The sequence below is a fragment of the Syngnathus scovelli genome, chromosome 22, assembly GCF_024217435.2.
Source record: "Syngnathus scovelli strain Florida chromosome 22, RoL_Ssco_1.2, whole genome shotgun sequence".
In the NCBI taxonomy this organism is placed as follows: Eukaryota; Metazoa; Chordata; class Actinopteri; order Syngnathiformes; family Syngnathidae; genus Syngnathus; species Syngnathus scovelli.
In genome coordinates, this window is record NC_090868.1 from 5,659,880 (window position 1) to 5,685,094 (window position 25,215).

Below are 25,215 nucleotides of genomic sequence, written 5' to 3' on the forward strand. Positions count from 1 at the left end.
TTTCATATATCTGTCTGCACATTGCCTTGTTTTGGGTAAACATCCAAAAAGGCTCTTTGGGCTAAAAGGCTGATGAGATATGTGGGGTGATGGACACCATGATGGTGTAAACCAACTTCACAAAGGAAAATGCTGAAAGACTTTGACAGCCTTCAGAGAAGATCACATGGTGTCTTGGTAAAGAGTTACTTGATTCATCCCACAGGGAATTCTAGTCGGATACTTTCTTGTCGTGGGGTTGCCGAAACATGATGGTGCCCTGATCAGGGGGCTCGGTCTTCTTGCTTTGTTTTCTTTAGACTGCCTTGAGGTGTGCCAGTTGACACATCAGCACCCGTGTTTATCAAAGCTTTTATCACCTCAACACTGCAACCCAACCATCCACCCCCCAACGAACGGAAAGGAAGCAGGAGGTTCCCCCCCCCCCCCCCCCCTCCTCCCTCCACCCACACGGATATACACAAGCAAACCAAACCACCTGCAGGGACGTTGGTGGGTGTTGGTTTCGCTGACCCTCCTCCATTTATGCGAACGACTTTTCCAGAGACCGGATTAGTACCAGACTACCAGCATGTGTTGTGGAAAATATTATAATCAAAACTGGTGGAATGTCTAATGCTGAGCCATTAAATTCAAAAACAACTTTGCCGGCTCGCCTCCCCCGTCTTTGCAGAGGTCCATGTGTATCTCTAAAAATAAAATCCATTTAAAAGAAAGCAGAAATGCTAAGCATGTAATAACTGACAAAAAAAAACAAGGAACTGTGGGCAGATGAGACAACACGATTCATGTTAGCTGTCAAGATATCCCGCCCCCGTCGCTCTCTCTCCCATCTCTCGCTCACCTCCCCTCCCCTTGCTCTCTCTCGTCCTCTCTCTCTCTCCTCGGCAGTCTGCTGGAGCTCCACGCCAGGATTAGAGGGTTGCCGCCACTGTCTGCTCATAAAGAAAGAAAAAAAAATATCCGGAATATAAAACGCCTTTACTTGAGACATTTTGACAGTTCAACTCGCTCTCAAGTGTCTGGCATCTTATAGCTAAGACCTCACCTGGGGTAGTAGACTGACAGGGACTACCTTCTGGACCTCCATACGGAGAGCCATGTGAGCTGCACCCCACCTCACACTGCCCATCACTCCTAAACTAAACGGGGCACACCTTTTGGATTCTTCCCCTTCCCCTGGACCGGGTCACTTTCCATACTCACCAAGAGGGATTCTCCAGGCTTGTCGCTCTGACCCCCTGGAGCCACTCGTCTTGGGGCGCTGGTAGGGCTGTGAGTGCCCCCCTGGTCAGGAGGCCAGCCGGCAGCACTCCAGCACCATGGATTACCTGTTTGGCTTTGTGGTGCTGCTATGCGGGGCGGTGCAGCCGGGAAGTGGACTAGAGCCCAAGCACAATGTACCCAGGCTAAAGCTGTCCTACAAGGGTAAGCCCATTCTCGTTTCAGTCTCCTGGGTAATGTGGGACTTTCGCAACATAAGGCTCGTCTAGTCTTTTTCTTGCCCACGGGCACTCTTTCATTCTTTTCTTTTCATCTATTTTTTGCTCACAAGGATTTTTTTTTTTACTCCTCTAATTTTGCGCGGCTATTTAAGTCGCCGGTTGCCTGCAAAAGCATCTCCCATTAACTTCTCTGTTACTTAGCCTCTCTCTTGCTTCGAATTTGCTATTCACGTTACAAATGTCCAGATTGGTTCCATATGCTGAGGTAGAGCTCTTGCCTGAAGTTAAATGTATATATTGGCCCTTGTTCCCCCTATGCAGCCCTGTTAAGTGCCCTGGACAGAGCCTCCGTTTTAATGGATTCTGTCCCAAAATCTAACGTCAAATAAGGTAGAAGATGGTAGGGGGGGGGGTCATTTTAGACACTGATCCTTTCTTTACGCTTTCGCTATGTCCCAAATAGAAGTTTTGAATAAATATGTCTGCAGAAGTTTTTTTTTTTAAATGTTGACTAGTGCATTTTGTGGACATACACGGCAAATGTGTCATTGCCTCCTGTTGTTTCTTCTAATTTTCATTCTTCCACACCTCCCGCTAAATCCGACTCTTTCTAATAGTAAACTTTTCCTCTTCACTCGGAAAAATGACATTTTCAGCATACTTTTGGGAGGTTCGGAGAAAGGCTCTTGTGGTTCTCGCCTGAAAACATGATCCAAAGTGGCCAACAGAGAGTGTGGTCTCTTTATTTTAGTCTCTCTCGTAAAACCTTCCCTCTTAAAATTTATGATCAATCGCTGTCAATTTGCAAGTGACAACAGGACTTTGTGGTGGAAGCTTTCCCTTGTGTGCTCGACTCGCTTTGGTCTCTGGCATAATTTTGCTCTCGTTGAGAAATATATTTAGAAATCTCGTGAAAGAGGTGAATGTAATGTTTGCCACTCTAATTGATGTTCTATCTTTAACCGTCTTGTTTGCTGTAACTTATGTTTAGCGGCCTGCTATATGACATGTTTCATCCTTCCGACGAAGCCCAGGTTGTAATTTTAGTGTGATATATTTCCCATTATCACAGTTTGTGTCCACTCTGACCCTGCTTTTGGGCACAGATTCTCAGCCTTTTGGCGTAGGCAAGAGACGAGACGGCGACTTTCATTGAGTCGAAATAATCGCCGGTGGTGCAAAGTGGGCGGTCGCCCAAGTTGAAATCTGTGCGCCTTGATCAGAAGAGAAGGCTGCTGACAGTAGTGGTGATCAGTTGCGGACAGTCGAGATGTACATGAAGCGTTACCTGGGCAACCGAAGCCTGGAAAGCTGAAGAATGAAAGGTTTCATGCATGCTCCTCGGAGGACGCGAATAAATCTGCCAGGACTCACCTGATCCGAGTCATACCTCCCGTGGGTGCCATAGTGGAGGCCCAGCCTGCAGGCGTGATGGGGAAAATGTCATCCCTCCCTTGGCCATCTGTGTGAAGAATGCGAGAATGGTTCCCTGACAGCTACTCAAGAGAAATAGTCTGTCATCCAGTATCTGGTATTAAGTGCATGAGTGATAAATTAAAAAGCACAACCTCTTTGTTTTTACATGCAGAGGGACTCGATGACTTGCCTATTTTTTTCAGTCTTATAATTTGACACCTGGTTGTGCGCGTATGGATCTGGAAACAAATATGTCATTGATTGTATGCCTCGTCGCTCGCGTTGTGTCTGGAGCCCCACAGGTGTCTCAAGGCGATGTTGATGCCTGTCACAGGACTTGAAGGAGGGACGTGGCCAGGATTTGGCAGCAAGACGGTCACAGACGGAAGGGAGGCTGGCCGTGGAGTGAGGTGTCACTCATCTCCTCTCCCAGCATAGTAATTAAGTCAAATAAACGACAAGACGGAATCCTCTCGAGCGGAACGACCACACGGGTGCTGAGTGACGCCCCGGCGCGGTGGACGGAACAAGCGGGGCCTGTGATTTTGGGACTGTCAAATAAACAAGCCGGCACACGAAGAAGCCTCCTCAAACGGAAGAGCCGACCGAGAACACCCTTTCAAGGAGTCGGACTACGTCTCTGATTTAGATCAAGTGGAAAAGGACGCAGTGACGAGCGGCCAGTTGGCCGCGCAAAGTGGCCAACAGATAAAATGAGCCCTCACGGGACAGCTGGCGCGGCAAGTGCAGAGTGAATGATTTCCCAGAGGGGGCCAGTTGGGACATTGGGGAAAAAAAAAAAAAATGTCCTGGCTTCTCCAAGTGGAAGATCGCAGGAGTTAATGATTTTTCCCTCCTCGTGGGACAAATACTTTTACTTCTAGTCCACAAGGGAGGTGAAAGGAGAACTCTAAGTAGAGATGGACTTAGGGATAGTAAACATAATCACGGGCTTCCTGCTGTAATTAGTGATGGCTAGGTGAGGATGGAGGGTGGAATGGAAAAGCGGCGGAAAAGATTAACTCCTTCACGTTCAATACACAAGTCACGACATATGGGAATCTCAATTTGGAAAAATGTGCAGCATGCCAAAGGAGTCTAGTGACAACAAAAGGCGCTGACTTTTCCAACTGGGGGAACCTCACTCCACCCACCTTGTTATAGATACGATTGCTCGATTTACAACCTGTTAGGAAAAGTGGATCATTACTTTGTTGGTGACTTCTCTTTGCGCACGAATGCTTCTACGAACACAATGCTTTACTCCCACGGTTCAATGCACTTATGCATTCCTCAACACAATGCCTGCACAAGCCTTTTAAACTGCAGTCAGCAGGAGGAACACTGCCTCCTATAGGTCAAGTCGTGTAAATATGCGTGATAGAAAAGCAAACAGTGAACCCCGAGTGATCCCTAAGCCTAAAACGCTTTGGGAACCTGATAATTTCTGTCAGCTCGGGGTAATTATGGAGTCCAACCGTGAAGTGAAGAAGGCTGGGAATCTGGATCGGACTTCCAGCGCTTCAAATAGACTTTCGATGTGGAACCGCATTTATTGCAGTCTGGACTCCATAATAAGCCAGTCTCTATGATTGTGTCCTCGTCGGATCCAAAAGAGTCTAGTGTACGTTTTGGGATGTCGGCTAATCAGCGAGCATCTTCTGTCTGTCTCGTCTGTCCACCCTGTCGTGCCGGATGTGTATAATTACAAGGTGTTCGCCAACTTTAGAGAAGCTGGCCTCTCTGCGGAGCTCCTCCTACGCACAAACCACAATGCCGCCGACTTAAAGTACAAATCTTTAAGAATGTTTTGCATTCTATCTGCTTGATATGCTTAACTCTCATCAAGGGTGCCCCAAATTTACACATTCCTACGAAAGCAAACCCATGTTTTGCCGTGGCTTTGTTGTAAAAAAAAAAATCCAAATATGCTCGTGTGTTAAACCCAAATATATCACAGTCCCACTCTGATTCACTAGTGTGCAGACGCCCTACGTGCCGCACATTCTGCAAGAATCTACTCGCTATGACTAAGAGAAGCAATGTAGAACCCGGTGGGAAGCGCATTATGTGGAATGTGTTTTATTTTCGTCCACAGGGAATGATGACTTGCATTCATTCACTCGTGGTACCAAAGTTTTTTGGGGAGGATGAACGTGGATGCTTCCATGACAATATCAGGTTTCTGATCATCAAAAAATAGTGTCAGTTAATATTCACAGTTTTTATGTAGTGTGTTTACTAACAATGATTTTATTCATTTAGTCTGAAAATAAACATTTTATGGCCGTAAAACCAAATTTTATTGCAGGGTAACTGCAACAAAAAAGTATATACAATAATAAAATAAAATAAAAACATGTTGATTGTTTTTGGTGCTATTTTTTTTATTTAATTTTTTATTACGTGACTCTGAACATAGCATTTTCTAATAATTACAAATGCCCCATTTGTCCATACGCAGGAAGTCGCATTGTGTGGTGTTGCATATAATCCGGTTGTACTATTGTTGAGTTCCGTCACAAACAATCCTGTTTGTCTAGACTGTTTCAATGCGGATTTACGTCAACAATCAAGATTTTTGTTGGCCGCCGCAATATCCCGCAGAATGAATGTCGGGGAAACGGTCCACCTCGCCGCTGTCTTTGCATCTGCCGTGAGGGTCTCGAGTTACAGCTGAGGTGCAGATTTGCTGAAACGCGGGTATGAATGGGTGCTCCCACCTGCTAATGCTCGTCAGTCACAGAGGAGAGGAGGGCGCACCGCTCGATCCTTGTAGAATCAAGTTACAAATTAGTGGAGTGACGGACTGATGGACAACACGTGGACATGTTTGATGGGACGAAGGAGTCGGGCTGCTTTTTTTGTTTGATTCCATGTTTGACAACATTAGATGGCACAGGCGAAATTTGCCAAACTTACTTATGATTGGAGCTCAGTTGGACAAACTCCCTCGTAGAATTAAATGTGCCTCCAACTGCTTCAAACTTAAATGGCTGACTTCCTGTTGAATGTCAAGCATGGGTCCTTGAGACTTTTTGGTGCGTCCTATCTTGAGAGATGGGTCCACCAAATTTTGTGTCACTGGGTCAAACGTGTCAGGGTGTTTCCACAACTTTTTAAACAAAGCACAAGTTCTGCTTTAAATCAAAATGGCCGACTTCCTGTTGAATTCGAGGCATGGGTCCTTCAGACTTTTTTGTGCGTCTTGTTATGAAAGATGGGTCGACCAAATTATGCATTGCTCTGTGAAACTGGTATCAGACTTTTTTAGCAAAGTATGAGCATTGCAGTTTGATCAGAAAGGCCACTTCAAACCAAAACCGCTGACTTCCTGGACTATTTTGGGCATGGGTCCTTGAGACATTTTTATGCGTCGTGTCATGATTGATGGCTCCTCCAAATGCCGTGTTGTTTTTGTAAATGGTGTTTTTGACAAAACTGGTGTCGACAGCTGATTTATTAATTTCGAGATTTCCTTGGGTTCCCATTCTGAATTAATTAGCGCGTATTGCTGTTTTCTTTCAAGGGGCGCCGACCGCCATTGTGCTCGCCGTCCATACTTTGCCCTCTCGCTTTCTGCAACCTCGCCTCATTAGTCTGGAATAAAATGTCAGCGGCAACACGAAGCAGACACACGTGACCGTAGCGTCGGCGTTTGATTCATCTGCAGAGCCGGCCCGCATTTGCATACAAACCCCATCTGTGTGTGTTTGTGTGTTAAATGAGAAGCAGAGAGCGTGGATGTCGCACGAACATTCAGCGGCGTGCACGTGTGGGCTCGCTGCGGTGGGCGCCACCGGGCCTCCAGCCTGCCTGTGGTCGGCGCGCTCGCTGTGGTCCCGCCGCGCAGTGACAGGAGGAGACGCACTAATCAAATGCTTCCATATTCAACCACTATTTAGAACGTGTGTGTGCTTCCGTACGCGCCTGCATTTTTCAGACGCTCTAGTGTTGAGTCATCTTGAGTTTAATATTTGGCACAATGCTTGCTGGCTGTGTCCCTTATATTTTGGCCTTTCCATTGATGATTAGGAACCCCTCTTAACTTCTGAAAGAAAAATCAAGCAAACCTCCCTCCACAATAATCTTATAATTGCGACCGTCACGTGACCAAACTCAGAAAACTGGTGATTTGTCTTTAGGCACCTGTGATGTCATTTTCAGTCGACAGCAAGTAGCAAAATGTCAGAGGATTTTCCAGCTTAATTCATATGCCAAAAATGCAATATTAACCAGAGTAACATTTTTAGGCTCGTGGGGCAGCATAAAACATACTATTGGGAAGATTTTCTTTTTACTTGACTTCCCCTTTAAATAATAAGGCAATGGGGGCAAAAATTAATAATACAAATATTACAGTGAAGATGTAAAATTTTAGGAAAAAAATAAATAAAATAATTATACAAAAAATATTGAAGATTGAAAACAAACAAAAAAGTCTAATAAAATTAAAAGTAATCTGTAATTAATTTGTCCAAAAATGTTCTCTTGTGCCAGTAAGTTTAGTAAACTATTATTTCTCTACTTAGCTTTTAAATGTCTTCAGTTTTTCTATTTTTTAAAGTGTTCTAAATTAGTCTTTTTTTTAATACATTTTACTATTAAATGTTTTGTAACTGCTTAAGACATATTGAGTTAAGTTTTGCACTATATCAATAAACTTGCCTTGCCTATTGATGCATTTTAAAAAACTAAATACTGTGGAAAAAACAAAACTGCTTTCAAGGAGGATATATGTTAAGTATTAAAATATAAAAAAATACAAATATTTATAGAATAAAAAGAAGCTTTAGAATTTGTATACAAAAAATAATACCGTGGGAAAAGATGAATATATATTTACCATGCCTGGACATTGATTTTGTATTTATTAAAATGATCATAAACAAAAGATAAACAATTTCTTTGGAGGGTACGTGAAAAAAAATTACCCACTAAGTGTAATTGTTTTTAATCATGCGTGTGCAACTCTGGTCCGAATGTGACTCATAGGGCCGAATGTTTCATTTTATGCTTCTTTTGTTCCCCTGTTCACTCATCCAGCCCCTTGAGCGCCGATGAGAGAGTTCGGACATTTGACACACACTTGAGCCAATGCTTTCGGAAAGTCTAACTCTCCCAAAATATGAGAACCATTTAAAACGTGGCAGCAGAAACGAGAGTAGTGTGCAAACTGTCATCTTTGTACCTGGCACCTGGTTGTGTTGTTTCCTGCGTCGCCACGGCAACAGGCCCACACCTGCTACTGTGCTCTCGCCTGGAAGGCGCGAAGAAGAAAAGCCAGAGAGGGAGGAGAACTTTGTGTGGATATCCTTGAGCTTAGGATAATATTTGAACACATTGTGGAGCGCCGCACACATTTTCCATGCCTCTTTTTTTCTTGCCATTTTTCCCGCACCTGTGTTTTGAGGCCGAAACCTCGTCGAACACACACTGAGAAGAAAAGGAAAGGGCGGAGTTCTGAATTGGAGGTTGGAAAACGCCAAACAAAACGTGCAAGAACGACACATCTTTGCTTTTACAAAGATCAAATCACGCTTGAAGGTCGCCAACTCCCTTTTTTTCCATCTTCATCAACACACTCCCTTTAAATGATTTATTCGTACAGCTCAAAATGTGACGACTATCCCGCATGAGGCTCTTTAAGGGATCTAAAGCAGTTTTGTTAATCAAACAATATAACTTCCCAAGACTTTTTCTTTAATTAAAACACCAAGAGGGTTCCAGTAGCTTCTAAAACCTGGTAAATCCATATTTGCATTTTATAATAAAAATGTGACAGTAACTTAAAAATGACTTGAGATTTAAAAGATTAATTTCAGCATTCCAAAAATTCATGCATTGATGTAATTTCATTAGTGCAAAATATTAAAAACTATATGTGAAAAGTCAGATGAAAAATCTTAATTTACACACGATAAAATTGAGAAAAGCACAAAAATTATTACAATAAAGCCCCTTATTTCAATTAAAAATTACAACAAAAATACACCAATAATGCTGTTATGGTAACAGTTGAGTGTAAAGGGTTAATATTACAAAAGTTGCAATTTCAAGTCTAAAAAAAGGTTAGAACGCACATAACGCTGTAATAGTAGCCAAAAACATAATAAATATCAAATAACGCGTTGTGTGCAATATGAACTAATTGTTACTAATCGTCTGTTCGTCACACACGCTCACACAGCTGAGTTCTTCCAATATTTCCAAAGGGAAAAAAAATGAAATCCTGCCCATGGCTTGTCTTTCATTACTGCGCGGCGTGTGGGCGTCGACGCCTGTTTGCCAAATGGTCACTTCTCTACACACAATGTCAATTCATTGTTTCCTCTTCAGTCAAGTGTGTGTTTTGAGAATACAACAATAAAACAACAACATTGTGGTTCACGCTCAATGTCAACCGCGTGTGTTTTGCTCCCGCTGGTTTTTCTTTTTGTTTTTTCTTTTTTTTCCACTACGTACGTCAGATGGCAAAATATGTGACACATGTGAGTGTGTTACTGTTACAATCTGCCCACTATGCACTCGCCGCTCCCAAAATTTGTGCCGAGTAAGCAGGAAACGTCAAGTAGATTAGACTGTGACCAAGTGTGTGTGTCAATAGTTTTGTAAACTTGCACAAGGGCATGAGTCTTATGTTGCCAAATTTTAGTGGCGCGTGTGGCGTCCAAGCGAGCGTGTCCGTGTTTAGGTTATAGGTCGCCGTATTTCCTCCGCTAGCTTACACACACAAACATGCATGAGATCCCAGCCATGATAAAGATGCTGTTAGTGTTTGTGTGTTGTCATTCGCAGTGCCTTCAACTGTTTTGACTCTGCAGGCACAATGGAAACACAATCACAATTGGTAGAGAGATTGTCTCACAATGACATCAGCGATAGCATCGGTAGCTAACGGGCTTGAAGGGAAGCTTTTCTGATACAAAATCAATACGGTGATGTAAATTCATCTTAACAGATTGTCTTGCTTTAGAATAAAGCATTGTTATAATAAGTAAATTGAATGGTCATTGATTGGACTTTGTACTGCTCCTTCTGGTGTATACACTTTGGCCACCAGGGGGCAGTTTACTACAGAGATACGTACGGTCACAGCTTAGTAAGATGCTGTAATAATATGAGTAGTTTTTTGCAGAGGATAAATAATATATGCCTGTGAGTATTCTTTTATATGTCTACGAATGTTTGTGGCGTAACGAGATATCGATATGGCGACTATTTGGTCGCTTTGCATTGCGTGTTAGCATTAAGCTAGTGAACTTTCCGAAAATGCTGAATGTGTGTTTTGCTTTATTTCATCTTTAGTTTAATGGTAAGCTGAGCCCGAAGCCTCTTTGTTTTAAGAAGAATTGATCAATGTCTGGCAAATGATTTTTTCCTTTCAAGTCGTTTATTTTTTTTAAATCACAATATCTTTTTAATATGTGCCACTCCCACTTCCTGCCGCATCTTTCCCATCGTGAAATTTAAGACAACCTCCTCGGGTTCTGTTGACTGGAAATGGCATTTCCTTACACTTCCTCTCACCGACTCATTTCCTGTGTGTGCGCGTGTGTCTGTGTGTGTCTGTGTAAAATGTGTGTGTACATCAATGACCACAGCGTCCTTCAGCCGAGTGTCTGTGCGCATGGAATGTCCATTGTGGCAGAAAAAGCCACAAACACACACACAAGCCCACACATATACACTCAAGCCATCTGCGGTGGAGTACAAACCCTCACATAACACCCATTCGTGTGTACCCCCCCCCCCACGAGCACCTTTCCGGGGTTACACCTCCTCCATCGTCTTCCACGGTCCTCTTCGTGGACGCAGATGTCCGAGTAGGCGCAGATGGCTCCTATAGCGGCCCGTCAATCACGTGACCATTCGTTGGACAAAAATGTCTGTGGAAATACATGCGGCGTTCTTCCATACGTGACGCTGATGATGATGGATGATGTTAAGCCACAGAATTGAAAAAAAAAAAGCACACGCACGCTATTTGCTTTAGTTCACTGAGCTCAAGTTTTTAATTTTTATATCGCAGAGTGAAGCGATAAACCAGATTATGTTACCATTCAGGCAACATTCAAAAAGTAAAAGTAAAAATGTGTTATTTATTTATTTACGCTTGTATTTATTTGTTTATTTATTTACTCACTGACTTACTTTTTATGTAGGTTTTATTTAGTTATTTATTTGAGCTATTTGGTTATTTATTTTGTTTTCACTGTCCTGTGAAAAACACATCCCCCATTTTTTAAAAATGTTTTTTTAAATTAAAAAAAGTGTCTCATCTTTAACTTCGATATTTTATGATCTCAAAGCCAGGGTCCCGACCAATATGGATTTTTTTAAGTCAATGCCAATTCTGATATTTGGCAAGAGAAAAACACTGATTCCCAATAAATTGGCTCATTAATTTAAAAAACATTCTCTTATTTTCCTATTTGTTCATTAAATACATAATTTGTATACAGATTCATGAAGTTATACGCAAGTACGTTTGTGTTAGCAGTAGTCGGATGTGTGTCATATTTGATTAAATATATATATAATTAAAGTATTATCATCCCGTATGTCAGTATTGAAATAAGTGTAGTATATTTAGTGCTTATTGAAGGTGTTTGACTTTAATCTACACAAATTAGCTATTAAGAAGATTAATAAAAACTGATGCATTATTTCGTACTGCATTCATTTATTATGTCTGAAGGTTTCTTTTGTTCATCAAATCCTCTCCACGCTCGGCCAGCCTCGTCTTTTAAATGTTAATTGAATGCAATGTAATAATGTAGTGTCACACGGAGCATTCAGTCACGCTCTGATTTGTCTTCATTTACATAATACTGCGTTAAACACACACATCCACAGACAGAATGATTGCATATGAATTATTCAACCAATCACACAGATGAACACACTGGACCCTGATTGGGACGTGCTGGGATGTTCACGCCGGATGTTGCATGCCATACCTGTCTGTGCGCGTGTGTGTGTGTGTATGTGTGTGTTATGTGTGTGTGATAAAACATGTCACACAACAAGACCACCTCTGATTGAAGGCTAATTTTGAAAACATTAGCCATTAGCCACTTTTGGGCTACGAAGTGCATTTTTTGGGGGGGGTTATATTTGATGTGATTTTCTTAAATCTAAAATGTCTTCCTCATTCCTCCTTGTTTCCAGAGATGTTAGAGTCCAACAACCTGGTGAGCTTCGCGGGGCTGGCCAACAGCTCCGGCTACGACACCTTCCTGCTAGATGAAGAGCGAGGCAGGCTACTGGTCGGTGCCGAGGACCACATTTTCTCCTTTGACCTCGTCAACATCAACAGAGACTTCAAACAGGTAACAGACATGGCGAGGTGCCTCAACTGTGTATTTAAAATGACAAAAATTTGCCTTAAAGTCTGCTAGCTTAATGCTAACACATTATAAACTGCCATAGACATGCTAATGAATAGCTTCTAGAATATTGGGTGGCATTTATTGTAAAATACTTTAAACGTGATTTTGCGTGGCTGGAAAGGATTATAGCATTTCCATTCATTTTAGTGAGGAAAGTTGATTTGAACTTGAAAGTCTCTTAAGTCTTTAAGTTAGTCTTTTTATCTGATTTGAGCCACTTTTTTTCTGTTAGCCTGCAGGCTACACGCTGATCAACAGTAGAATGAAAAGATTGTACTCATCTGTGCGTCATTACAATTTAAAAGCTAGTCCAGAAATTAGCAATGCAGAATGTCTTCTCTGTGATATGTCTTCTCTGTGATATGTGAACTGATGGCCACGTAAGTTTAGCATCTAGTATAAATGAAAAATGACATTCATATTTGATATAGCATTATATGTCTTTCAGCATTCATCACATTAACGCACGTAGCTTTACTATGCTAATATGCTAAGCCATGTGCAAACAATTGTACGTTTCGCTAAGTTGATAAAGAGTCAGCTAACATCTCACTCACGGCCTGTTTATAATCTACGTGTTTATAATTCATGTGCACACATATGGATTTGCCAGGAGGACAATTTGAATGCATTATTCATACTTTTGTGTATTGTCTCTTCCAAGGAGCTCGCTCGCTCATCTGTTCTCACGTCAAAACGACAGTAAAGTGCGTCCATATGTTAGAGTTGGTTATAGAAACTTTAATAAGAACCACACACAGTGTAAAAGATATCCGAGGTCAGACAGAAAGAAACGAGCTTAGTTTGAACTCCCCCTCAAAAAATTCTTGAATTATACAAATGTGACTCACGGCGTTCCTGTTTCATGAAACATTCAAGCGTTCCCTTTCTCCCTCCTTCCGTCCCTTGTCTTTCTCCCATTTTTTCTCCCTCGTGATTTTGCGCATTTTGTCATTTGCTCAGATCGCGTGGCCCGCCACCCCCTCCAAACGGGACGAGTGCAAGTGGGCGGGGAAAGACCTCGGGGTAAGTCGTCTTATTGCATTGTTTGCCGACCGCAATGATACGGATGCTTTGTGTTTTGCCCTCTCATTCATGTGCCTAGATTTGGACTTTGAAGTTTACTCATGGGACACATTTTCACACATAACCAAATGACAAATCAAATGAGGCCTTTTCAAAAATGCTCACTCTGGATCATGGTGTTTCTCATTAGTCCCAAATAATCGCTACTTTCTAATTTCTACTTTCTCTACTAATGCAGTCATACATTTATTGTATTACTGACCGTCAGTAAAAATGGAACCCTATTCTTTTTAGAGGAGCATCTTTCTTACATTTAATCATGTTTGTGTACAGTGCCTAATGAAGTGTCCAGTGGAGCATATATTGTGGGAACATTTAAAAATATAATAATGATAAAAAGAAAAGCATTAAATAGTGCCCAGCCACTGTATGGTTTCGAAAAAGAAAATGTTTACAAAAATATATAGGTATATATGTATATATTTTTTTTAAATTAAAACAAATTATCACTGGGAAGGACCCAGTGAGTGTATTTATGTATTTCTCCAAAAATGTTGCAAATGATGAAATGGCCAGTCAGTGTTTTATTTTTGTGTGGAAAAAAAAACAAAATAAACATTCCAAACCATAATACAAACAATAAAGCCACCAATCAGTCTGTTTTCAGAAAAATATTTTTTGTTTTGTTTAATGAAATAATATAAAGTTATAAAAAGTTTGTATTTATTATATTTATCTTATTTCATTTAACAAGACAAGAAGCCATAATAATTCAGTGTCAAGTCAGTGTGTGAAATGGCAGAGACTTTTTTTATTTATTATGCCGTTAGCCAGTTAGCGTTATTGCCAAAGTCATATTTTTGGAAAATGTTAGGGGAAAAAAGGGGGTAAAACACTATAAACTCAACAAACTGATTTAACTTTGATGGATCACTGTGTCCAGCATGGCTGAAAATCATCCATTGTTTTTTAGCAAGCTCATTGCTATTTTTTTATTGCTATTATGACAGCAACGACTTAGATTACTGATGTATTTTCATTTTATGCGTATGCATTGTCAAACCCCTGTTTACATGTATGTCAAAGCATGTATAATACTTATGTCTTTTTTGCCCGCCTTTGATCTGAAAATAATAACGTCTCCTTTGTGTTTCGTGAACGCGCATATAATTTATACAAGTGTCACGAGTGATGTGGTATGGCTAAAGCTAGCACGCCCAAACAGATGTTGTTTGTCAGTATCGAAAAGACAAGAAGACATGGCACGCACACACTCCCACAGAGGTTATTTATTGCTTTTGTTTTTAGTCTTTTTTTTCAAGTGGGAGATGTGTTATTCCATTCGCAAGTTTAACCAACACATTTACCAGCGCTGGCTTTGTTTGTGTCGTGTGTTTGGATAGCTCGCGAGCTTAATTTCACGCCTGGATCACACGTCATCCGCCGTTACGTCGGGCTTCAAAGCTCACCTCAGCGGCCCCTGCGCCGTCGTCTGTTAGCAAAGCGATGAGGCGTTTGCGTGCCGCCGCTAAATGTTTACCCTTGAGAGTCGGCCAGCGGGAGCAGATGGAGCGGAACGCACCAGGCGTCCGTTGGGACAATACTCCCAATGTTCACACTTTTCCAAAAACAATCCTCCACCGGCGCAAATTTACAGCAGCCCACGGTTCGCACGGAACAGCTGGGGGAAAATCGAGTCGGCTCATCCCAATATACACAATGTGATTCCCTTTAATGGGACGTTTTTTATATACGGTAGGCTGGAGAGTCATTCCAGAAGGATTTGAAATTACCAATCAAAATAATGGAAACTTTCATCATTGCATGACTTTAAAATTGTGCTCAGATCACGTTTTAAGCAACGGTCTGGCCTAGTTGAGCGGAAAATAAGTTTTCCGCAAATTAAGGGTAACAAGTCCCGCCTCCTTAAAAAAAATCAAAAAATACGTGAGTCCACTGTACTTTTATTCATATATTTTAATTCACATTTTATCTAAATTTTACTCCAACAAACCGCCATTTGACCAATTTTTATCTGGCCCAGTATTCACGTTCCAGATCCGTTTCTACATCTGCCTCAAAGTCAAGTCAAGTCAAGTTTATTTGTATAGCCCTAAATCACAGACAGTCTCAAAGGGCTTCACATAGCCAAAATTGACAATTATTCTCAAAGCATCCCCTGATCATAAGCTCCCAAAAGGGCAAGGAAAAACTCCAAAAAAAAACCTGCCAGGGGAAAATGAGAAACCTTGAGAAGGGACCACAGATGGAAGGATCCCCCTTTCAGGATCACCAGGTTGTAATGGATGCAGAGAGTGCACAAGTAATACATAATATGAAAATCAATGAAAAAAAAAAAATGGATGTCGGAGGTGCCCTCGATTGTCCTGGCAGTGTCCTCAAAGGGGCCAAGCCGCAGCTCCCCCATCCCGAACTGGTCCCCGAGAATCCAGCCAGCCGCTATCAGCTTTTGAGCCACCTAACCCCCTCCCCAGCCGGGGAACTTTTCTCCAAATTGACTCGTTGATCGTGTTCAATGATGACAAGACTGCCTCCCACGTCGCTAATGAGTCCAACCCGAAGACAGCCAGCCCATGTCAGATTTTAAGAGGGGTCGACTTCAAGCGCACCGGGGGAGGATTGACATTTAAACGACGGCGTGAGAATCATGTCGTGTGCAGTAGGAAACACAGAGGGGAATATCATTAAGGGGCAGTGTATAGACTGTATATGCACGGATGAGGTCAGCCACAATATTTCAAGTAAGATCTCAGCAGTGGCCCTCTGGGTGCACTGGCTAAACGTTTAGCGCACTAGTCGATAGTAAAAATGTCAAAAAGTCTTATCTTTCAGTGGAAGATTCTTTTTTTGTTTCATTCCCACATATAGATTTTGACCCGTGGCTAGCACATATTTAGCTTCATAGCTAAGTGGCACCAGAGTGGGGAAAGCTCGGTTATTTATTTCCAATGCTACTACATTGTCCATCAAAAGGTTTCCAAGAAAATGTTTTTTTTTACGAGAATAATTGTTGACCCACAAAGTTTAAACAACTGTTAGAAATTTATGGGTAGCACCCAGTTGCCTCAGAGTACTATATGTAATAATCATGAGCTAGCATACAATTAGTTTAAAAAAAAAAAAAACGAGTTGGCTTGGCAACTCTAGCCTTTTTCTTTTCTTTACTAACGAATATTTTGTACGTCTAAAAGTGTTTTCCAAGCATTGTGATGAACTATTGTCACGTATTCTTTCCTGATTCCGAGCAACGGGAACGAGGCAAAGATTTATGACAGTTAACGACTCGTAGCTAACACCCTGTGTAGCTCAAAGATGATTAAAAAGGAAATTATAATTATAATGCTGTTCATTGGTAAAACATCCAGTCTAAAAGTTACAGTTTACAAGAATTGGTGTCACCGACAAAGATAAACGGCCGCTGTAGCCACAATGCTAGCACCCTGTTAGCGTCATAGTTAAAGGAAAGTAAATAGAATAGAATAGAATGCCCTTTATTGTCATTTTACAACTTAGTTGTACAACGAAATTTGGAAAACATGCAAAGCTAGCGTAGTTCTGTCCAACGTTAACACAAAACGATTGTGGTTCAAATGTTCTGTCTCCACATGTAGCCCCCGAAGGTTTCCTTTCGTAGTTTAAACAAACGGGCCTGTGGTCAGATTCTGTTACCGTTTAGGGAGACTGTTGCTAGCATTCATGCAAAGCTAAGGCGGCTCTCTGTCTATATTTAAATTACAGATGTTGTCTTTTCGTAAACGAGGGCAAATAAGTATATCCTGAATGTCTTCAACATATGTGCCCATTAATAACTTTGCTCAAACCTGCTGATTAGCATGGCCCTAAACGGCCTCGCGCCGTTGGGAATGTCTCTAAGTGCCAAGTCAAATACCCCCAACATGTGGAACATTCCCGTTCTGAAGTGGATTTGCCTGATTTCTCTCACAGGTGGGATTTGCTTAAAAGGCAGCGGAAATTTCAGGGCTTTTATTTATTTTTTCTCTTGGAAAATCTCCCACCTGAGAGTAGTCCTGGTCTCTACTGTTCTATATTAGACTCCATTTTCTAACATCACGCTTGTCTCAATTAGCCTCCATACCGTTTTCATAGCTGAAGATATTTTACGACTAAAAAGTTTCACATGCGAATGTTCCCTGTTGTGTCTTTTCCAGAAAGAGTGCTTGAACTTCATCCGCGTTCTCCAACCCTACAACCAGACCCACTTATTTGTCTGCGGCACTGGAGCCTTCCATCCTATCTGCTCTTACTTGGAAATGGGCAAGAAAGCCGAGGTAATGCATTAGAATTCAAAAGATATTGTACAGACAGCAAGTATGGTCGACAGCCACTTCCCGATATTTCATCAATCGAACCTCAGACTGCTAATGTGTCGTAATTCAGGATTTATCGACTCTTCCTTTTGACAGGACAACATCTTCCGGCTGGCCTCACATTTCGAGAACGGTCGCGGCAAAAGTCCTTACGACCCCAAGATGCTCTCGGCGTCGCTCCTGATCGGTGAGTCGGGTTTTCGGGCCGCGACGATCGCAAACAACTTCATTCCCTAATGACCGCTCGTTTCCCTCGCCAGACGGGCAGCTCTACTCTGGCACGTCGGCCGACTTCATGGGACGGGACTTTGCCATTTTCCGGACGCTGGGGGATCACCATCCTGTCAGGACTGAGCAGCACGACTCCAGGTGGCTCAATGGTAAGCAAACGGGAAACCAAAGCCGGCATCAGAAGGATTATTGAGCGCTATCTCTCAGCATCACATCGGATTCAAGTTTTCCTCGAGCCGCGCCAGCTTCCCCTCCCCCCTCCCATCTTTTTCGCTTTCCCACACTGCTAATCCACTCTCAGCTGTTTTCCTGTTGTGGAGTCAAATTCCACTTTTTCTTCTTCACTGCCTTCAACAATTATACACTCCAGAAGCCTCGGCAGCGCTGATGACATATTGTCCTGACATTAATCCCCCCCATCCATCTTTCACCTTATAATGGTGGGGATTACGAAACTAGGGGATATTCTTTTTGGCATTTATCATCGAGGGGTTCATGTGTCACAAGTGGGAAAGTATTTGCCTAACTACAGGTGCTGAAAATACGGATAATATAACAAAGATGCTCTGTCCAAATAATGTAAAACATTTTTTTTGTGTGTGTGTGTGTGCCTCCAGTTTGTAATGCCACGCAGTGAACTGCGCGACCTCCACTTGTAATTTATGAAAGTGTGGATTTAATGACACGTACTAGCTACAGGGGCTTGATTCATCGCAGAGGTCTCGCACCTGCCTCCAGCAGAGGCTTATAAATCCACGTCCCACTTGAGGCGTCTTTTTCACAGCCCTGAAAGACTTAACACGGCACCGTATTATTTTTTTTTTACGCCTCTCCGCTTACGAGTGGAAGTCTCTGGTCTTTGATTTCCTCCCACTCTTAAAATCGAAGGTACAGGGCTCAATCATAACCATGTGTCTTTGAGTGAATGTGGTTTGGATGTGCGGTTTAGCCGGAATTTGGCACGCCGGGTATCATGGGGGATCACTTTCAGAGGTGTAAAACTACGTCCCCTTGAACAAATGTGGCTTTGTTTAGACTCCTTTAATGGCAGCTTTGTTCACTTTTTCCACCTTTAGACCCAAAATTCGTCGGCATTCACTTGGTCCCGGAAAGCGACAACCCTGAGGACGACAAGATCTTTTTGTTCTTCAAAGAGAACGCCATGGATGGAGAACACACGGGTAAAGCCACTATCGCTCGAATAGGACAACTGTGTAAGGTAAGTTTTCCTCGTGGGTCCTTCCGAGACCAACAAGTTCATGTTTTTGAGGGAACATCTACCGAATCTTTGTCTGCAGAACGACATGGGAGGTCACCGCAGTCTGGTCAACAAGTGGACCACCTTCCTCAAGGCTCGACTTATGTGCTCCGTACCGGGCATCAACGGCATCGACACGCACTTTGATGAACTGCGTGAGTTTCTGCGACTTCCACGTGCTCCGAAAAGCTCTCAAGGATAACGTTTCCACCATGCGCCTTTTTTCAGAGGACGTTTTCCTGATGAGCTCCAAGGACCCTAAGAATCCGCTCATCTATGCCGTTTTTACCACATCCAGGTATGCGACCCAGATCTACTCTTCTACAACAAGCCTTTGGCAAAAATTAAAACTCCAGATGGCGCTTCTCCTCTCACAGACAGGAGATCACCTGAATCCGATTACAACCTAAAATACGAATACCCCATCTGGTCGTACTTATCGGATATAACTCTTATCGCATATAACTCATTTGCATATGTCGGAAACATCAGTCCAAACACCATCAATCACCGCTAATGATACAAAACGTCTCAGTGGAACCACGGCGGCAGCCACGGTGGATGGCTTTTATCAGTTTTCTAGCTTGTACTCAAACTGAGAGGTCAAGACACACACACACACACGCGCAGAAGCGCACATTAAATTCAATTAAGGGGCATCGGGGAGTACAAGAGATTTAATTGGTTTTCTAAGCGGCCGGTTTTCCCGAGATGAATAGAGCACAGCTTCTTTTAATATGGCTGCTTAATGGGGCGCCGCCATTGACAGATCTATGTTTGATTAAGTGTGCGTTCAGAATGGAATTGTGTGAGGTGGAATATCCGCACAAACAGATGTTCCTCTCGAGGAAAGGCGCCCGCCGCGTCCTTTGCGTTAATTGAATTTCTGTTGAATTACCACCTCGGAAGCGTTCGTCCATTCATCTTCCGCGCTTTGCCGACTCGGCGTGTGCTCGCCTAATTAGGAAACAAAAGAATGATGCTGGAAGGTTTGCGTTCCCGTCATTTGACATCAAATTTGATGGATGAACGCGACGCGATTGTGCTGCGTTCAACAGGAATAACCCACATTTGGAAATTTCAGATTCCAGCGAGCGATGCCTCTTGGATAACCTGAGACAGATCGTAAATTCGCATTGAGGGCTTCCACTTTCTTTTTTTTCTTTTTTTTTATAAGATTGATTGATCTCACGGGTTTCTGGAGCAAGTGGAAGCCACCGACGTGACTTCCAGGGATGCTCTGGAAAGCAAAGTTCCAGGCCAAAATTCCTGTTGGGGGGGGAAAAAAAAGAACCTGGAAGCAATCGAGAAATATTCCGATCCGTTGCTGCTGCCGCTTGCTGTGTCGTTTTGTCTCCTGTACTCATTTGTGGTTTTCTCCCTCCGCAGCAACATCTTCAAAGGCTCGGCGGTGTGCATGTACAACATGGCCGACATCCGGAGGGTGTTCCTGGGCCCCTACGCCCACAGGGACGGACCTACATACCAGTGGGTGCCCTTCCAAGGCAGGGTTCCCTACCCCCGACCTGGAACTGTGAGTGTCAGGTCCAACATTTTGTTCCTTTTTATAAAGACCAGAGTTTCCATGGGTCAAGTATTCAAAGTCATTAAATAGAAAATTAATGCATCAGTATAAAACTTAAAGTATACAAGAACACAATTTAGCAATAATTAATATGATGTAAATGAAAAAATGTGGAGACTGGGGACTAGTTGTAATTTCCAATGAACAAAATGGACAGGAATCCATGATTTACTTCATTTTTCAGTTTCATGTTCCAATTAATTTGCTCTTAATTTGAAAACAGAAACATACTGTTCTTGTTACAACATAAAACGCTAATGCCACCTAGTGGCAGAAAAATAACCTCAACACAATTTGGGCTCATTGTTTTACACTCTTAACACATTCTTTTTCCCCAATAAATAAATAAATAAATAAATTAAATAATATTTTTCCAAAATCTCTTGATACTCAACATCCTTCTGTCTGGCCCTCAGTGTCCAAGCAAAACTTTTGGCGGTTTCGACTCCACCAAAGACCTCCCTGACGACGTGATTACATTCGCCCGGGGCCACCCGGCCATGTACAACCCGGTGCACCCCATCGGCGGGCGCCCCATAATGGTGCGCACCGACGTAGACTACCAGTTCTCGCAGCTGGTGGTGGACCGCGTGGAAGCCGAGGACGGCCAGTACGACGTCATGTTCATCGGGACGGGTACAGCTAACCTCTTAGCTACTGTATGCGCACTCACAAAGCGGATGGGGATTTTTATATTTGAATTATTTTCTTGCAGATATGGGCACTGTGCTCAAGGTGGTTACCATCCCCAGGGAAAGTTGGCATGACCTGGAGGAGGTCGTGTTGGAGGAAATGACCGTCTTCAGGGTATGATTTGTAAATAATTGTTATTGTTATGAAGCTGGGTCAATTGAATGTCAATGTGTGTTGATTTATTTTAGGAGCCAACCACTATCACTGCAATGGAGCTGTCAACCAAGCAGGTAAATTACACAAAGTCAGATTGAAATGCTGTTTCCAGGTCGAAATCCTCCTGAATTTATCATGTTCACGTTTTTGATCTGGGCTTGTTTGACAGAATTGCCCCGAAAGAATCTGTTCATTGGCAGAGCTAGAGGGGGCACCATGGGGGCACTAGTCCCCCTTTATATATGGTTAGATTCCCAGATACCAGGCTAGATAATTGATTTTTGAGTATTTTCCAATTTTTCAGTGTTTTCTATAAAAAAAAAAGGGATTTTGTAGAAAAAAAAAGAAGAAACTTCCTCAGACTCATACACTAAATTGAACATTTTGATAGGAAGCAGCCAAACTTGAGTTTTTCTTGATATCTTAATATTGTTGATGGATGTAGCATATACTTGATGGGAAAAAAATACTTATATATAATATAAAAATACTTAGATTGTAATCTATAAATATTTGTTATCTCATGCACTATTTTGCCTCCTGCATCCCACAGCAACAGTTGTTTTTGGGCTCATCGCTGGGCGTGTCACAGATGTCCCTGCACCGCTGCGAGGTTTACGGCAAAGCCTGCGCCGAGTGCTGCCTGGCCCGAGACCCGTACTGCGCCTGGGACGGCACTGAGTGCTCCAGATACTTCCCCACCGCCAAGAGGTACCGGACCACCTCCGCACAACAGAAAAAAACAGAGTAGGGCCAGAACATCTCAGTCCTTGTAATTAGGTGTCGGGACATTGCGCAGGAGCATCCTGACATTCTTCTACGCTGCAAATATGAGAACCAGATGGGGCCGAGGCAGTTTTAGGGGTACCACCCCTGTAGCCCCCTCAAATGTAATGCTCGACATGGACCTTTTAGGCTCTGAAGTCCAGTAATGATCCCAGTGGGGCTATGCAGTCGTACCCGATTTCTGAGCAGTTTTCGCTTTATATCCCTCACCTTTGGCTCACCTCTTCTTTCATTTTTTTTTTTTTTTTTTTTTTTTTAACGAGAGGAACTGGAAAAGTGCGGTAAAATCTTGACGATGACATTTCTCGCTATCGTCGTTAAAAAAAGAATAAAGGAGGACTTTCATGGAAATGGCTCATCGAAGGCCACTGAAGGTTTACAGTGATTAAATTCAACCCCCATTTCACTAAAGTAGTTTAGCAGCAAAGGAGAAGGAAATATGTTCTCATTGAGCGCTTGAATTTGGAAACATTGCCCTCTAGAGGCTGAATGGTGGAAGTACAGGATTAAATTGTTCTGTCCTCACAGGCGAACAAGACGACAGGACATCAGGAATGGAGACCCACTTTCCCAATGCTCAGATCTTCAGCATCACGGTTTGTGGAAAATAAATAAAACGTTAGCTGTATGTCCCCTGTCTAACGTTGACACTTCTTCAGATGACGTCGACGGCCTGGGTGGCGGCGTAGGTGGCGTGGAGGACCGCGCTGTCTACGGCGTGGAGAACAGCAGCATGTTCCTGGAGTGCAGCCCCAAGTCTCAGCGAGCGCTCATCTACTGGCAGCTGCAGACGCCCGGTGGCGAACGCAAACATGAGGTGCGCTAATTAAAGGGTTTGAGTTCACCCAACTTTTTTAAAAAAAGTTTTTTACACTATATGTTATCTCATTGTCCCTGTGGCGTCTTGTTAGATCAAGATGGACGATCGGGTTCTTCGCACGGACCAGGGCCTGCTCATCCGCAGTCTGTCCCAGTCGGACACGGGCGTGTACCACTGCCAGGCGGTGGAGCACGGCTTCATCCAACCACTGCTGCGTCTTAGCCTGCAGGTCATCCCCGCCCACAGGCTGGGTGACATCCTCCCAGGGCTCCCCGGAGCCGGGGCGCCGCCCCCCGACAAGCAACGCGTGTGGTACCGTGATTTTCTGTCCCTACTGGATCACCCAGACCTCAACAGCGTGGAGGAGTTCTGCGATCGCGTTTGGAAGAAAGAGCGGAAGCCCAAGAAGGCGAAGGCGCCCAATGGCAACCCGCCGCTGCGGCCCAAAGCTTTGGCTCCCAACGCGCAAAAGCTGCAAGCCGCTCCCCCGCAGGGCAAAGTTTGGCTCCAGTCCGGGGCCGACAACCAGAAAAGTCAAGCCGGTTTGGGCATGTTGAGCGTCCAGGCGCCCAAGAACCAACCCAAGACGCAGAGCGGTCCGAAGGGGCAGGCGGCGGCCCGGGCGGGGACGCAGCACGCCGCCAAGTGGCGACGCATGCAGGACAACAAGAAGGGACGTAATAGGAGAACCCACGAGCTGCAAAGACCCCCAAGGAGCGTTTGAGGGAGAACGAGGTTAACACCAAAAAATAAGCACAAAGACGAGCACATACACACACATATGCACACACGCACGCATAAGCACACATTCTGTAGATTTTATCTTCATTTCAAGTTTCAGTGACCTCTACATACACATCACGACATGCACACGAGCTGTGAATATTAGCAGCGGGAAAGCTACATGTAAAAACGTGTGAGGACGTAGCCGGTCGCCATGGATACGGCCCGGCGGACACTTGCGCCTCCTTGTATGTACATAAGCTAGTCCACACTTAAACGCAGTTTAAGACGGGAAGACGGCGGACTATTTTGGAATGAAAAAGAAACAGCACATTCTCCGCAGGACTCGAGCATGTGATCCCCCCCCCCACCCAACACCGAATGGAACAAACTCTTGTTTGCTGACAAGAAGCAAAAAAAAAAAAAATCTTCCATGTCGCATCACATGCAGTGGGAAGCATCGTGCATGTTGTTGTCCATCCATGTGTTCGATAAGCTACTTATTTTACAGGCTTCTTTTTTTTTTTTTTTTACATCCTGAAACAATTTGTTTTTATATAAGCCACACAACATGACTGCGGCGGTCTCATTGTCCCCTCTGTGTAAGTTATTACATCCGAAACACACACTTGTTTAATGTACATATATATACGACAAGCTTCTCTCTGTGTGTATATACAGTACAGGAAACACCATGTGATCTTTATTTATTGCTCGTTTTGTGAAAGGGTTGCATTTATTTTTTTATATTATGCTGTTTTGGGGTGGGGCTTGTCAGTTTATTGGGGGCGGTTAAATAATACCTTTGGACCAACTGGATGGAATTAGTTTCATTTTCAGGATAGAAATACAGAATATATAGATATGTAAATATAAATAAAGCCTAGCGACGAAAAGCACAATTTAATTTTCTTTTCAGGACGAATTAGGTTTCTTACACATCCATACACATTGTTCAATTACATGTAAGATACTCCCCCTAAGAAAACCAGTTCTAGCTGTGAATCTCTGTAAGGAATAGCGCAGACAAATATCCAGTTAGCCCGAGGAGAAACATGTTATATTGCATGTGAATGCTGCCTACAGTTTTTTTTTTCCTGTCAAGTGTTTTGTGTAGGACTTCCCTTCAAATGCCAACAAGAGTAATGTTATTAACAACATAATGAGCTGCCCCCCCTCCCCCCCCCCCCCCCCCCCCCCCCTGAAAATCAAGGACGTTTCGTGTTTCCCTAATTCAGTTTTCAATTGGAACACTGAACGTGACTGCAGCTGCTGTAACACAATTCTTTATGGCATGCATTCGGTTGTCTAAATAAACATCTCTGTTACAAA

General features: G+C 43.1%; 1 protein-coding gene across 1 annotated transcript; it reads left to right on the forward strand.

Annotated features, from left to right (window-relative positions):
- Window positions 1–871: 871 nt before the first annotated feature.
- Window positions 872–25,215, forward strand: sema3aa (sema domain, immunoglobulin domain (Ig), short basic domain, secreted, (semaphorin) 3Aa). Its single transcript, XM_049760581.2, has 17 exons — window positions 872–1,428; window positions 12,036–12,196; window positions 13,220–13,282; window positions 17,473–17,592; window positions 17,728–17,818; window positions 17,892–18,011; window positions 18,939–19,081; window positions 19,161–19,275; window positions 19,349–19,418; window positions 20,510–20,654; window positions 21,122–21,341; window positions 21,421–21,512; window positions 21,587–21,628; window positions 22,108–22,265; window positions 22,869–22,936; window positions 23,000–23,157; window positions 23,252–25,215. Exons 1-17 carry the CDS (start codon window positions 1,323–1,325, stop codon window positions 23,882–23,884), a joined length of 2,505 nt encoding a protein of 834 aa, XP_049616538.1. The 5' UTR covers window positions 872–1,322; the 3' UTR covers window positions 23,885–25,215.